The sequence below is a fragment of the Leptopilina boulardi genome, unplaced genomic scaffold (assembly GCF_019393585.1).
Source record: "Leptopilina boulardi isolate dan_hultmark-lab unplaced genomic scaffold, ZJU_Lbou_2.1 LbouV2_341, whole genome shotgun sequence".
NCBI lineage: Eukaryota > Metazoa > Arthropoda > Insecta > Hymenoptera > Figitidae > Leptopilina > Leptopilina boulardi.
This window is the reverse complement of record NW_026137909.1, coordinates 5,249,722-5,266,565: the sequence shown is the minus strand read 5'-3', so window position 1 is coordinate 5,266,565 and position 16,844 is coordinate 5,249,722. Positions and strand designations below refer to the sequence as shown.

The window sequence follows — 16,844 nt, the reverse complement described above, 5'->3', positions numbered from 1 at the left end:
TAAAAACCTTTTCTTTACACACTTAGTTTGATTTCCCTTTCGTTTCCTTTTTTGTCATTTCCTTCATTCTGTTATTTAATTTCTTAAGTGAACTCCGTAATCTTACATCATCAATTTTTTTTTCTATCCAGTGCGAGGTGTTTTTTTTTTTTTACTTATTTTCACTAATTTCATTAGACGTAACGAATTCTTGTTTAATAAATTTATCCCTTCGTAAAAATGTATTAAACGTATATGAATTAATATTGATAGTTTCCAGTATTAATTAATTAGAAAATCAGATTTAGAAAGCCAAAGTGAAACCAATGGATTGAATTAGATTAATTATCTAATTCAATCCATCGGTTTGACTTTGACTTTTCAAATCTAATCTCCTAATTCTTTTAGGACATAATTTTTAATGGATTTTTACTTTTTCGGATAGAAAGCGTTATAATATTTCAAAATGAGTATATAGACTTTGTGATAGGTTGCTTTTATAGTTCCTTGAATGTTATTGTGTAAACATTTTCAGTAAAGGTAAAGGAAAGTGTCTCGAGGATGAACCTGCAGATAACGATTATGCTTACCCAGATCTTCCTCCAGGAGCAATGTACAACGCAGAACACCAGTGTCGACTTCAATTCGGAGTCAGAGAAGCGTCAGTGTGTTCGCCATTGCAGGAGGTAAAGTTAGATTTGTACAAAGGAAAACGTATCTCAACTGTGACGTCCCAGAGGGGTGGCGAATGCAAGCTACATATATATATATATCAAGAAAGGGATTGTAAACTCGATGTTTCGAGACAATTTTTTACAGTATACTATTTTCAATATTGAAATTGAAAATTCCTAAAGAAATATCTTTATATATATATATATTTTATTTTAATTTCAATTTTAAATAAAAGATTATTAATTAAAAATAATTTATCTAAATTTGTTTATAGGAGAGAAATTAATATATTTTCTTTTCTTGTTATTAGATTTGCTCTAAACTTTGGTGTGTTGTGAATGGAACTTGCACAACAATGTTGCATCCTGCTGCACCTGGTACACATTGTGGCAAACATATGGTGAGTTTAACTTTATTGATAAATGCATATGGTCAGTAATAATTTCACGATTATTGCAAACAATTAAATTGTCAGTAAATATTTATTCCATGTAATTTAATCCTATAAGATATTAATTGCTGACATAAATAATTACTGATTAGTAAAATAATGTAGAACAAGAGGAAAAAGATGACAATTTTTTAAATCCCAACAAAAATATCTTCGATGTAAAAAGTTACGCCAAGCAAAAATTATATCGAAACAATCTATGAAATGAAAGTTAGTTAAGTAAATTTTAGGATTATATGTTAAGTTTTAATTAATTTTTTTAATATAAATAATTAAATTCAAAAATGGTATATTATACAAATTATAATTTTAATATATGCGTGCAATGTATAGAAAAAAATAATAGTTTTGATCTAAATATGATAATAGAGTTAATAATTATTATCAAAATAATTAATTGAAATCAATTTTTTGATTAAAAAAAAAATTCTATCAATTCCAGAACTAATTATTTCTTATTTAATATAGAAATAGAATATGAATATTATAGAATAGAATATTGTATAGAATATGTAATTTAGTAGAGAAAGTACAATAAATTCTTAATGTTTATTTATTTTAATTTCTTTTTACACTTTTGTTTCGAGCGCATTGGATTGGGAAAAAGTAGGTAGCACATCTGTGGGGAGAAACTTGCAATGTGACGCTTTTCCAGAATTTTATCGATAAAGTAACTTTCAAGCTTATCATGTTCCGAGATAACTATATAGCTTCTGCGGGAGCTTGCGTAGACGCAGCAAACGTAGAAAACCTTTGGTAAACTATATTAAAGAAAAAATTTCCACGACATCATTCCAAGAAATCCGAAACAAAAAGCGGAACAGAGTTCACTCTTTTCTTCAAAGAGGGGAGTTTTGCTTCCTCAAGAGGAAACTTTGTAGAGTTACAAATTTAATTATTCTTTCCTTAATTTTCAGACACAATTTTTGTCACTTCCCTTACTTAAATCTAATTTTTAATGTATGTTTAACAGAATTTTCATTTCATCGAATCTTTCTTCAATATAATTTGCAAATTAATCTAGTTCTCATTAGACCAAATTGTTATTTTATTTTAGAATCAATATAATAACAAGTTAATATTATAATTAACCCCTTAACTGCGATGACGAAAATTTAACGGACAAAATTTTCGTTATATCAGCAGTTAAAGGATTAATATTATTTAATTAATAAATATTTAAAAATAATTGAAATTAAAACTTGGATTTGAAACTTTTTTAACGACATACAGTGGTGTGAGAATCAAGAATGTGTCCCAATGATGGACAAACCAATTGAAATTGATGGTGGATGGGGTGAATGGAGTTCATGGAGCGAATGTTCAAGAAGTTGTGGTGCCGGTGTATCAATAATGGAGAGAAAATGTGATCATCCAGAGCCTGCTAATGGAGGAAAATTTTGCATCGATGAGAGACGTCGTTATAAAATTTGCAATGTGGAATCATGTTCAGAAGACGTTCCTACTTTCAGGAGCTTTCAGTGCAGCAGCTACAATGGAATAGAATACAAGGGAAGAAACTACACATGGTTACCATATTTTCACAAATGTAAGCGATATATTTTTAACAAACATCAATTACAAATGACAAACATGGATACTCTAAAGAGATAAGTGAAAAAAATTTATCTAAAAGCTTGAATCGTTCAGCGGAACCATGCGAGTTGTACTGCACTGATACCGATGAAGGAATTATTGTACCTTGGGGTGAATCTGCATTCGATGGAACGCCTTGTAAACTGGGATCAAGGGACATGTGTATCGCAGGAATTTGCAGGGTAATTTGAAAGATCATGGATTTATTTCTCTTTTATAATTAAGTATAGAAAAATTGAGTTAATGGAGCTGGAGGTCAATTACGTAACTTTTTCCGGATCCCACTTGTAAAATCACGTATTTCAGATTACGGATTACTCAAAACAAAATTCCTTATTCCGGATTCAATTTTTCACATTCTGTATTCCAGATTCCACATTCCGAATCCCACTTTCAAAATTCGTGATTCCACTTTCAACAATCCGTATTCTTCATTCCGTATTTCAGATTCCACTTTGAGAATTCCGGATTCCAGATTCCACTTTTCACATTCCGTATTCCACTTTTTAAAATTCGGTATTTCAGATTCCATATTCCGGATTCCACTTTCAAAATTCTGTATTTCGGATTTCACATTCCACTTTTCACATTTCGGAATTCACATTCCATATTCCACTTTTCACATTCCTGATTCCACTTCCAAAATTCCGCATTCCACATTGAACATTCTGAAAGTAAAATCCGGAATATGGAATCCGGAATGTAGAAAGTGGAATATACAGAATATGAAATAAAGGATCCGGAATACGTAATTTTGTAAGTAGAATCCGAAATACGGAATGTGAAAAGTGGAATCCGGATTATAGATTATGGAATCCGGAAAAAGTTACGTAATTGACCGCATGGAAATAATTCCGGACTGTTCTTGGGGGTCAATTACGTAACTTTTTCCGGATTCAAATTTTCATATTCCGGATTCCAAATTCAGGATTCCACTTTTCACATTCCATATTCCACATTTTGGATTCCACGTTTAAAATGTTATATTCCGAATCCTATATTCCACATTCCGGATTCCATTTTCCACATTCCGTATTCCACTGTCAGAATGTGGGATGTGAGATCCGGCATTTTGAAAGTGGAATCCGGAATGTAAAAAGTGTAATCCAGAATATGGCATTCAGAATGTAGAATCCGGAAAGAGAAAAGTGGAATCCAGAATACGGAATGTGGAATTTGAATATGGAATTTTGAAAGTGGGATCCGGAATGTGAAATGTGCAATGCGGAATGTGGGATCCAGAATACGGAATTTTGAAAGTGGAATTTGGAATGTGGGATCTGGAAAAAGTTACGTAATTGACCCCCTAGAATAATTTGGAATTAGTCCGAAACATTCCGGTTTGTCAGGTTTTTGTCATCCGGAATTAATCCAGGTAAATCTGAAATTTGATGGATTTATGTAATTAGTAAATCTGTAATTAATCAGGTTTAATCTGAAGTCAATTTCGATCAAACGAAACTACTCGGGGGTTTTTAGAGTCGCTGATTACGAATCTGATGTCAGTTTTTCAAAATTCAAAATGGCGAATCCAATATGGCGGATGACAAAATTAAAAATTAGTTGGATTTACCTAAAACTTGTTACTCGGGGGTTTTTAGGGTCGCTGATTACGAATCTGTTGTCAGTTTTTCAAAATTCAAGATGGTGAATCCAATATGGCGGACGAAAAAATTTAAATTTAATTGTAAAGGTGTCATATTGAATTTACTATTTACTTCCATCTTGAGTTTTGAAAAACTGACAACAGATTCGTAATCAGCGACCCTAAAAACCCCCGAGTAACAAGTTTCAGGTAAATCCAACTAATTTTTAATTTTGTCATCCGCCATATTGGATCCGCCATTTTGAATTTTGAAAAACTGACATCAGATTCATAATCAGCGAACAGTGTCAAAATTTTTTTAAATAAATAAATTAATATTTCAATTAAACTTTCTTTAATAGTCATATATATGTATATTTTGCCACTCAAAATATGACTTTCCAACCCCTATTTTCAATCCTTAAAATATCTTCATTGCCGATATAAAAAAAGACGTGTCAAATATTTTTAAATCCTCTAAAAAATGCGCATAGACTCAAGTCAATCGGCGATTGTCACTTGGGCAGTGTTTTACTTGTAAGATTTACATTTTTTTTCCGCCATCATTTTTCAGAAAGTTGGATGCGATTGGAAAGTTGACTCTAATGCAACGGAAGATCGCTGTGGAATTTGTCATGGCGATGGTACTCAATGCGAAACAATAAGTGGCTTTTATGATAATATTGAAGGACAAGGATATAAGGAGGTAATTGTAATTCCTGCCAGATCGAGAAATGTGAAAATTGAAGAAGTGGGAGATAACAAAAATTTTATTAGCATTGGAATACCAAATTCAGATGAATATTTTCTCAATGGTAAAAGGTAAGAATATATGTTATAAAAATTTAATTTTAATAAATCCAACATTTTGTCGATGTTTCGAAAAAATAAACCCATGATTTTTTTTTTGCTTTACCTTCTTAAAAAGGCAAATCACCCTGCCAGGTGAATATTTAATTAGCGGAACTCTTGCACTCTATGAACGTGATAATGATATGGAAAAAGTGGAAATTCCAGGGCCAATTAAACAAGATATTGCTATTTATGTAAGTTGAAATTTATTATAATATTTGTAACTTAAATGTTTTTCACAGTTATTTTATAATTTTTGCAAAACGAACACTTGTAGATTATAGAAAAGTTAAAAAAAAATTCTCCGTGGTAATAATAATTTTAAAGTAGTACAATATAGTAAAATAGTAATAGTAAAATATTTATGACTGTCAACAGTTGATGTGCTTTTTATGAAATCTGTAAAGTACCGACTAATTTCTGTAGTACAGAATAAGGTAAACCTTCTAATTTACCTGTTCCTTGAAATTTTTGAAAATGTTGACTAATAAATTGAATGCATGTTTTTTTCAATCCTTGCCTGCTTAATTTATCTGCTAATGTTACAACATCAGTGACATTATCAGAATCTAAATTTTTGGACAATACTTCTTCGCAAACAATCATCAAATCTTCAATTTGATAAAAGTGAGCAGCATTTAAAATTTCCAGAGCCAATTCATCTGACTTTTCTATCTTGCCGGTGTACATAAAACGCAAAACTTCGACAAATACCTCATAGTTAATATCAGTAACGTTCACATCATTTGTAACTGACTCTTTCATGTCAATGGCAAACATTTTATTAAAAACTGTACTTTTTGAAGTAAGAATGCTCTTATGGGCATGTATTGTTTTATTTCCTACGTGAAGATTGACGTCTTTGATTTTATCTTCACTAATGAAACATTCATCTTCTTGTAACTGGTTGTGTTGAATGTTTGCTTTCAAAAACATTTCTACTTTACAGAACAATATTAATTCATTTTCTTGTAAATTTAAATCATCTTTTAAATTATAAATAGATAAAGTTCCAAGGTATACGTCCAGATTCTTCTTATTCTTTTCAAAGTAAATCATTCTACTTAGAGTAAACAGTTTTTCATTCCTCGGGTTTAGTACTGAGATACATATAAAAAAATTAATAATAGAATCCGTACTTGAGTGTTCACGATCATAAATGCATAAGTAAACATGCGTAATATCAAAACTTTTTAATTTTTTTAATAATAAATTACAAATAAATTGTGGATACTTCGTCATTGAGCAAGGTTGACTTTCCTCGTCAGAATGTATTTTATTATTTAAAAAATTATATTCATTTGGAAATATCCATTTGAAAATCATTGTGTCATCAGCAACCATTGTCAATCTGTAACAAACATCCAAAAAAATGAAAAATTCTGTGATTATCCCACAAATAATTAGGAGACTATTTTTAAAAACTCGAAAAATAATCACAATTCTTTTTCAGTTATATTGTGAGAATTATTTAACAATGTTTACTCTAATAGAACCATAAATACGACTTTACTTATGACCCTTAAGGTCAGGTCCAAGTGAGGCAGCGCCATCTACATTGAAACTAAAATTTTGGAAAATTTTCAACAGCCTTTTCTTGAAAACAAGAAGGTAAAATGCTTTTTCCTTTATGGATAATTGATTATTGGCAAGATATACACCAGCTAAAACTTTTTTTGAGTTAAAATAATAAAAAAAATTTCATGTCAATAAATTAAATATGAGCACTTTTTTCACAAAAACTGTAACAGTACTTTCTCAGAAATTACAATCAAAAATGCAATTTCCATTTGGAAAATTAATAAACGCTAAAAAATACACGACCTAAGATTTACCAATCACGAAAATTAGAAAAAAAAATTTTATTAAATATTTAACATATTGATACTGCTTTACTGATTGTGACAACCCTTTGGTAGATTATGTATTTCAGGTGGTTAGCAACAGCGCCAATCTCCTCCTTTCGGCAAAACTGCGAAACGTCTGGTGACATATATAACCTGCCAAACGGCTGTCATAATGAGTAAAATATGTTATGTTAAAATACTTTTTTTTTGTTATTTTCGTGATTGGTAAATCTTAGGTCGTGTATTTTTTAGCGTTTATTAATTTTCCAAATGGAAATTGCATTTTTGATTGTAATTTCTGAGAAAGTACTGTTACAGTTTTTGTGAAAAAAGTGCTCATATTTAATTTATTGACATGAATTTTTTTTTATTATTTTAACTCAAAAAAAGTTTTAGCTGGTGTATATCTTGCCAATAATCAATTATCCATAAAGGAAAAAGCATTTTACCATCTTGTTTTCAAGAAAAGGCTGCTGAAAATTTTCCAAAATTTTAGTTTCAATGTAGATGGCGCTGCCTCACTTGGACCTGGCCTTAATACACGGTCGGGAATTTGAAACAATAATTACGTCCGTATTCATGATTATTTATGTATTTTAGACCTCATTTACGGTCATTTTACTTAAAAACAATATTTAATTTTTGTCTAATTAAAAAAAATTTTTATTTTTAAAAATCTATTATTTAATATATTTTTTAAATAATAAATAACTAGATTTTGATTAAAATTACTTTAACATTTAATAAAATATAAACATTTTTTTTTAAATCATATAAAGACTGCAGTATAGTCGTTTTTCTCATTTATTATCAATTTATAAGTTTCCGTCTAATCTTTGAATAAGACTTTTATTACACAGAAAGTTGAATAAGACGGGGCTCATGAATATCCCATAAAAATCATTAGTCAGACTTTTCATTTGTATGAATTTCATTTGACAGAATTTCTTTTTAGACGAACTTTTATTTTTCGAATTATCATTTGTATTACTTTCTTTATAAACAAAATTTTATTTAACATAATTTTTAGGTACCGAATTTTTATTGTAACAAATTTCTTTTTATCCATCTTTTATTTAAAATTATTATAATTTATTCAATTTTAATTTATCAGAATTCTCATTCAACAGAATTTTAGTTATTCAAATTGTTTAATGTCAAAATTTTTAATTTATCGAATCTCCATTTATTCGAATTGTTATTTGATAGAATTCCTGAAATAACAAATTTTCATTTGATAGAAATTACAAATGACCAAACAAACAAAAATCAGGAAAATTTAGGCGCAATTTTTAAAATAGACCAATCAGAAATTGTTAAGAAAATTGTGATTTTTCTATTTTAAAAAAAGCGCTGAAATCTTTTTGACTTTTGTTTGTTCGGCTATTTGTAATTTCTATCAAAGAAAAATTTGTTGTTTTAGGAATTCTATCAAATAATAATTTGTGTAAATAAAAATTCTGACACATGGAGATTCGATAGTTTAAAAATTCTAACATTAAATAATTCGAATCGCTAAAATTCTGTTGAATGAGAATTTTGATAAATTAAAATTGGTTTAAATTATAATAAATAAAATAAAATAAATAAAAATAAAAAATTTGCCAATGGAAATATTAAAAATGTTTCAATAACGTCGAGGGAAAAAATTTGATCTCAAATAATTAAATTAATAATTATTTAAATGTGCATCTTTATTAGTAATTTTATCAAAAGAATTTTAAAATCATTTTTTAAAATCATTTTGCAACAATTATATTAAATAATAATAATAATTAAATAATAATAATAGTTATTTTTTATTAACGCGCCGTAATTGGCGCACTCACCGTAATTGATGAACTTACCCAATCTAAAAATTAGGGGCGGTACGAATTCAACACAAGTAAACTCTACACAAAAAAATACTGCACCGCTAACTGTACACGAGTCAATTCTCAACAAAATTAAATAAAAATATATTCTTCACAATTAAATACTACATCGAAAAACCCTGCACAATAAACTATTTACTAGAAAATTATCTCCATAAACTCTACACAAATAAACTCAACACATTAAGATATAGAATTAGAAAAATGAAAAAAAAATTTTTTATAATTCTACACAAATAAATACTACATCAGTAAATTTTACAAAGCTATAAAAAATAAAAAATTAAATTCGACACAATTAAATTTTACACATGAAAATAATATTTTCTTTATTTCCGATTATTTATAAAATTCTACACAATTAAACTCAACATTTATAAATTCTACACATCAAATAAAAATATTTTAATCCTACACAAATAAACTGTACACATTCAAAATTCAACATATTAAATGAAAATAATTAAATTCAAAACGAGAAAACCGTACACAAGAAAATACTTCACCGCTAACTGTACACGAGTAAATTCTCAATAAAATAAAATAAAAATATATTCTACACAATTAAATACTACATCGAAAAACCCTACACAATAATCTATTAACTAGAAAATTATCTCCATAAACACTACACAAATAAACTCAACACATTAAGATTTAGACTTAGAAAAATAAAAATATTTTTTTTATAATTCTACACAAATAAATATTACATTAGTGAATTCTACACAGCTATAAAAAATAATAAATTAAATTCGACACAAAAGGAAAGATTATTTTCGTGTGTTGAATTTAATTTATTATTTTTTATAGCTGTGTAGAATTTACTAATGTAATATTTATTTGTGTAGAATTATAAAAAAAATATTTTTATTTTTCTAAGTCTAAATCTTAATGTGTTGAGTTTATTTGTGTAGAGTTTATGAAGATAATTTTCTAGTAAATAGTTTATTGTGTAGGGTTTTTCGATGTAGTATTTAATTGTGTAGAATATATTTTTATTTTATTTTATTGACAATTTACTCGTGTACAGTTAGCTGTGGAGTATTTTCTTGTGTAAAGTTTTCTCGTTTTGAATTTAATTATTTTCATTTAATATGTTGAATTTTGAATGTGTTCAGTTTATTTGTGTAGGATTAAAATATTTTTATTTGATGTGTAGAATTTATAAATGTTGAGTTTAATTGTGTAGAATTTTATAAATAATCGGAAATAAAGAAAATATTATTTTCATGTGTAAAATTTAATTGTGTCGAATTTAATTTTTTATTTTTTATAGCTTTGTAAAATTTACTGATGTAGTATTTATTTGTGTAGAACTATAAAAAAAATTTTTTTTTATTTTTCTAATTCTAAATCTTAATGTGTTGAGTTTATTTGTGTAGAGTTTATGAAGATAATTTTCTAGTAAATAGTTTATTGTGTAGGGTTTTTCGATGTAGTATTTAATTGTGTAGAATATATTTTTATTTTATTTTATTGACAATTTACTCGTGTACAGTTAGCTGTGGAGTATTTTCTTGTGTAAAGTTTTCTCGTTTTGAATTTAATTATTTTCATTTAATATGTTGAATTTTGAATGTGTTCAGTTTATTTGTGTAGGATTAAAATATTATTATTTGATGTGTAGAATTTATAAATGTTGAGTTTAATTGTGTAGAATTTTATAAATAATCGGAAATAAAGAAAATATTATTTTCATGTGTAAAATTTAATTGTGTCGAATTTAATTTTTTATTTTTTATAGCTTTGTAAAATTTACTGATGTAGTATTTATTTGTGTAGAATTATAAAAAAAATTTTTTTCATTTTTCTAATTCTAAATCTTAATGTGTTGAGTTTATTTGTGTAGAGTTTATGAAGATAATTTTCTAGTAAATAGTTTATTGTGTAGGGTTTTTCGATGTAGTATGTATTTAATTGTGAAGAATATATTTTTATTTAATTTTGTTGAGAATTGACTCGTGTACAGTTAGCGGTGCAGTATTTTTTTGTGTAGAGTTTATTTGTGTTGAATTCGTACCGCCCCTAAAAATTATGTTAAATAAAATTTCGTTTACAAAGAAAGTAATTCAAATGCTAATTTCGAAAAATGAAAATTTGTCTAAAAAGAAATTCTGTCAAATGAAATTCATACAAATGAAAATTCTAGCGTCAGTATCAATACTGTCCCAAAATTATCTACATTCATCCAATTTCAAGATTAAAAATAGAAAATTTTGAAAAATAAAAATTTCTAAAATTTTTTTTATTTAAATATAATATCTATAAATACGACCAATTTACCAATTTTTTTTCTAAATCCACCCCGAAATATGACAATAAACACGACTGTAGAAACAGTTATAAAACTACAAAATATCAATAATATAAGTTAACAAAAATGTCTTGATAAATCTTTTATTAACTTCGAAAAAATATTTGAGAAAAATGACTTACTTTATTTTATTCTCTCTTACTAAATGAATAAAAGCTCAAACGGCACAAAGAAATAAATCAAAGAAAACCCGAAGCCCAATATCAGTTTCAGGGATGGGAAAGTAGATTATAATTTTTTTGTTGGAATTGATCCTACAGGTGCCTTTTCATGGAAAGAATGCCATTGCCCCTACTCCCTAAAGGTACTGCCACAGTTCAGCTATCTAAGTAGGGTTGTCATGGTAATAACGCATATAAAAGTGAGAGAAGTAAAAAATATTCTTATTTCTCTCACTCTTATATGTTACCATGACGACCTTAAGGTGCTTTTATACCTCACCGATCCCGAGTATACTTCTGTCGTGTACCATTGGAATAAAAGAGACACAATTATCTTTTGTCTCTTTTACTCCAATGCTGTACGACGATAGAATATACTCGGGATTGGTGAGGTATACCGCCTTTACTTAGATAGCTGGGTTATGACCGTACCATTAGGTTTCCACTCACTATTTGTCATAATTCTAGGTCAACTACTGCACCCTGCTGTAGTGAAAATTTAGTGACTTAAGGCTGCAGTCCCATGGCAGCGTTTTGCGTTGCGTTTTGTCACTAGACCATGAGTGTAAAAGAGATGCAGATATATGTTTGCTATGTTTACACTCAGGATCTCAGGATCTCAAACGCAACGCAAAACGCTGCCATGGGACTGAAGCCTTATTATTAAAATTAAAAGTTACTATAAAGTCACATAATTTTAACTAGAGCAGGGTGCAGTAGTTGAAGAGAATTATGACAAATGGCGAATGGGGACAATGGAAACTAACCAAAAGCTTCGCGAACAAGATGCATGAACAGGGTTGCGCATGTAATATACCTCAGGTAAATTACATAGGTTTTCTATGTATATTACATACGTAATATATCTCTTTGATTTTCTACAAAATGTATAAGGGTACGGTCACACTATCTCATGCATGCAGAAACATTTGGCCGGTCACACTTCAACGAAATCTAGTAAATGTTTAGTAACTTTCTAGTAATTTTCCAAAAATTTCGGTTGTAACTAGAAAGTTACTAAACATTTACTAGATTTTGTTGAAGTGTGACCGGCTAAATGTTTCTGCATGCATGAGATAGTGTGACTGTACCCTAATACATATAATCAAGTGATTGCGCGGACAAATTTAAAATTATTATATAAAGAAACTTACTTATTTTGCACATAAAAACGAGACGAAATAAGTGTTTTAAATAATTCTTTAAAATTATATAATGCATTTTAATTATCTGCCTTCCTCCTGCAACCTGCCCATTCTTAACAATTCGGGCACGAGCTACATAACCTTAAAAAGTCACATGTTTGTATGCTTGCAGGTGGATTATTGTTGTTGCGATTTATCAGTGTTGAATTTAACAAAACAAATTTATTATTAAAGAATTTTCAATTTTAAAAACAATTTGCGGACTAACCTAATATAGAATTATAATTTTTTGTTTCTATTTAGAAAAAATGTCAAAAAGATAAAAACCTTTTAAATCACCAAATTATAATAGACTTTGATTACAAAAAAATGCCTTAATTTTTAAAGATAAATAATAGATTAAATATAAATAATTTATTAAAAGTTATTAAATTAAATTAAAGGTATTAAATTTTTTAAAGTCATGTAGCTCTGTTTTTGTTTATCCGCTATACATTTTATTTAACAGATCCTTAAAGTTGTGTGCATTTCCATTTGAATGGAAGAGAGGAATAATTGTACCGGTTTACAAAGATGGAGATAAAAAAAATGTTACTAACTACCGTCCAATTACCTTACTAAGTGCTGTATCTAAGGTCTTTGAGAGTATAATTTTTGATATGATCTATGAGCAAGTTGAACATTTGATAATTGATGAACAGCATGGATTCATGCGGCGTAGATCAGTATTAACAAACTTAGTTTTATTTACTAATTTTATATCATCGAATCTTGAAAAGGGAATACAAGTTGATACTGTTTACACTGACTTTTCTAAAGCCTTCGATAAGGTTGATCATGCTATTCTAGTGGGAAAGCTTGTATCTTTGGGTTTTTCTTGTAATTTAATTAGTTGGATAAAAAGCTATCTTACTGACAGATATTCGTCAGTGCGTATTGAACATGAATTTTCAAATGTTTTCCTAGCAACTTCTGGTGTTCCCCAGGGATCGAATCTTGGACCTTTATTTTTTCTACTTTTTATAAACGACACAAACACTATATTTAAACATAGTTTATTCCTCTTGTTTGCTGATGACCTTAAATTATACAAAGCAATAACATGTGATCAAGATGCTCTTGATCTCCAATCAGATCTGAATGAATTAACAAAATGGTCAATAAATAACAAACTTCTTCTTAACATTAAAAAATGCAGTGTAATTACCTTCAGTAAACTTCAGCTAATTAAAGAGTATCAATACAATATTGGTATTGATGTTCTCTCTAGAGTATCAGTGGTGCGTGACCTGGGAGTTACACTAGACTCAGAATTGGATTTTGGAAAACATATTTTAAATATTGTCAATAACGCGACTAGAGTGTTGGGCTTTGTCACTAGAAATGCATCGCGGTTTAAGAATATAATAGCGTTAAAGGTTTTATATTTTTCATTAGTTCGACCAATACTTGAATTTGCTTCATTGATTTGGTCACCTTATCAAGAATACTTATTGATGGCACTGGAACGGGTGCAAAATAAATTTATGCGTTTTGTTGCTAGGCAGACGGGGATACCATTTGATAGATTTAGTCATGACTATACTGAACTGAGAAGGATTCTGGGTATTCCTCTATTAAGAAACAGATTCTTATTTACTGATTTACTATTTATGTTTAAAACTATTAACGGCATTATTAACTGCCCTCCACTCTTATCTTTGCTAAATTTTGCTGTTCCTTTTAGACCAACCAGAAATCCAACTCTGTTCAGACAGTCTTTTCAAAGAACAAACTATGTAATAAATTCTGTTATAAATAGGATAACAAGAGAAGCTAATGAGTACCATAACAACCTTGATTTTTATGGTATTTCTTTAAGTAAATTTGTATGTAAGCTACGCTCTAAAATTTTTGATAATGCTTGAGAAATAACAAAACATTGTTTCGCACTGTCATTTTTCTTATGTTCTTTTTTTTTTATATACTTTAGTACTCTTGTACGAAAGGGCATTGCCCGTATATATATGTAAATAAATAAATAAAATTTGTCTGCATTAAATTTATGGTTATGTGAGAAATGGCATTTGTTTAAATTACTCGAAATGACAAATTTTTGATTTATTAAGTTTCGAAAACTTACTCATATCAATTAATAAATATATAAAACAAATTAATAAAGAAAGAAACATTTTGCAGTATTTATGATTTAGTTCCTTTTGATTCATCTGTTATTGACAAACGTTCAAATTGCAATTGATGGTACGAAAAATATGGTATTATAGAATTCAAATTTTTTATTTTAAAAATAGTATTTACTTTTTAATAAACATTTAAAATGCATAAAATGTCAATTTTAACTTTTGCAACGATCGTAATTTGAAAAAGTGAGGTTATGTATGGAAGGAAAATATCGGTATGTAATTTACCTAGTTTTCTACGTATTATACAGTTTATTACGTCGAGAATGAATTATACGTCGAAAACCGCCAGTGACGCGTCACTTCTCAACCCTGTGTATGAGATAGAAAAGGACACGAATATTTCTTTGTCCTTCTCTAACTCATACTTCACGTTTAGGAACGTCTTTCGCGAAGCTTTTCAGTTAAATAGAAATTCTATTAAATCAAAATGTAGTTAAATAGAAATTTTCTGATATGAAAATTCGTCTCATTGTAAAATTTACATTATTAAATTCTACTAATAATAAAAATTCGTTAATTTTTAATTCCACTATCTTTTTTTACGTAATTTGTAATTTATTTCAAATCTGTGCCTTTATTTTTGAGATAACTTTTTATCTTTGTTTTAAATAATCTCGAAAAGTTGACTCTCATGATTAAACCTCAAATTTCATTTAACATAAATATCATTTGACATAAATCCCGTTCGACATAATATTCATATGGCACAAATTTTATTTGATAATAAAAAATGTACCTGATAGTTTCTTGATTTTTTTTTACTGGGAACAAAATCACAAGTGTGCGCTTTTCAAAAGTTTAAAGTATTTCTTTTGAACCTACTCTTAAAAGTCACTGTTTAAAATTTTATAATATATCTTTTACAATAATTTTGATAATTATTTTTTTTTTCATTTAGTTGATTTACAGAGGAACCTATCTCAATTTCGGCTTAAAATATGAATATACTGTATCTAAAAATGAAATCAATTACATTCCACATTATTCTTGGGTTTTTTCTGACTGGTCCCTATGTACAGTTACTTGTGGAGGTGGTGTTCAAACTGCATATGCATTTTGTCAAGAAATTAAAAGTGGAATTGTCGGTGATCGATTTTGTAATGAAACATCCAAACCTGAGTCAATTGACCGAGAATGCAACTCCAAATTATGCCCTGCAAGGTATAAATTCAAAATTATATTTCATTAGTAGTTATTTTCGCCCTTTCCATAATTGAAAACAAAATTGTTCTTAAATAGAAAAATAATTTTTTAAATATTGAATTAGTTGGTGGGTTGGTCCTTGGCAAATATGTCCAGTAACATGTGGAGAGAGTGCTTTACGAAAAAGAACCGTTATGTGTGTTTTATTTAATAATTTCAAAGACAGCAACAGCATAAAACTAGCACTACCTGATGGAGATTGTGATGAAAACACAAAACCCGCTGAACACGAGGCATGTCCAAATTTAACACCATGTGGAACAAACTCTGAAATTCCTTTTATTATACACACAGAAGATAAGAAAACTATTTCCTACAATATCACGTCCAGCGATCAAGATGATATAACAATAATTGACAGCGTCACTTCGGAAAAGCCGGATATTCTCGAATTTTCCAAAATGCTTCAAAAAAATATTTACCAAAAACATTTAAAACCCAAGTGGATTATTTCCAAGTGGAGTTCTTGTACACATGGAAAGAAAAATAGAATTCCATTCTGTTCAATTTCAGATGGTTGCAAATCTGATAATAAGCCACAAATAATTTTCAAAGATTGTCATCACGAAAAACTTATACATAAAAATCGTCATCACAAAAAACGAATACATTATATTTAGGCTAGAGTAAAAAATAGGTACTGTTAAAAATTCTTAGACAAATGATTTATTATAGAATATAAATTTTATTTTCAACTTTGAGATTGTAAATACATTATGTCGCAATATTATTCTCAACGATTATATAACTTCAATAAGACGGAAACTGCTTACATTTGTAGATTTTAATTAAAGTAAAAAATAGATTCTCCACACTGAAAAAAAAATTTATTTGGATCAAATAAAAAGTATTTGATCCAAATACATCATTTACTTGTCTATTATCCAATAAATATGTATTTAAACCAAATACACATTTACTAAACCTAAGTATTTTATTTTATCGTAACAAATAAATAGTTATTTGAATCAAATAC

At 28.2% G+C, this 16,844-nt stretch overlaps 2 protein-coding genes across 2 annotated transcripts in view; one reads left to right on the top strand and one right to left on the bottom strand.

Annotated features, from left to right (window-relative positions):
* Nucleotides 1-16,681, top strand: part of LOC127285828 (A disintegrin and metalloproteinase with thrombospondin motifs 12) — a 40,247-nt gene extending 23,566 nt beyond the window's left edge. Inside the window, exons 8-15 of the mRNA XM_051312029.1 lie at nucleotides 515-665; nucleotides 965-1,054; nucleotides 2,339-2,654; nucleotides 2,756-2,883; nucleotides 4,861-5,108; nucleotides 5,215-5,332; nucleotides 15,564-15,826; nucleotides 15,933-16,681. Coding sequence (XP_051167986.1) covers nucleotides 515-665; nucleotides 965-1,054; nucleotides 2,339-2,654; nucleotides 2,756-2,883; nucleotides 4,861-5,108; nucleotides 5,215-5,332; nucleotides 15,564-15,826; nucleotides 15,933-16,488 — 1,870 coding nt within the window. The 3' untranslated portion in view covers nucleotides 16,489-16,681. The remainder of the gene's footprint in view (nucleotides 1-514; nucleotides 666-964; nucleotides 1,055-2,338; nucleotides 2,655-2,755; nucleotides 2,884-4,860; nucleotides 5,109-5,214; nucleotides 5,333-15,563; nucleotides 15,827-15,932) is intronic.
* LOC127285841 (speckle-type POZ protein-like A) lies at nucleotides 5,326-11,429 on the bottom strand. The gene is made up of 2 exons (XM_051312050.1): nucleotides 11,299-11,429; nucleotides 5,326-6,489 (listed from the first exon to the last, which is right to left on the bottom strand). The coding sequence occupies exon 2, from the start codon at nucleotides 6,480-6,482 to the stop codon at nucleotides 5,529-5,531; it is 954 nt and encodes a 317-aa protein (XP_051168007.1). The 5' UTR covers nucleotides 6,483-6,489; nucleotides 11,299-11,429; the 3' UTR covers nucleotides 5,326-5,528.
* Nucleotides 16,682-16,844: the final 163 nt, after the last annotated feature.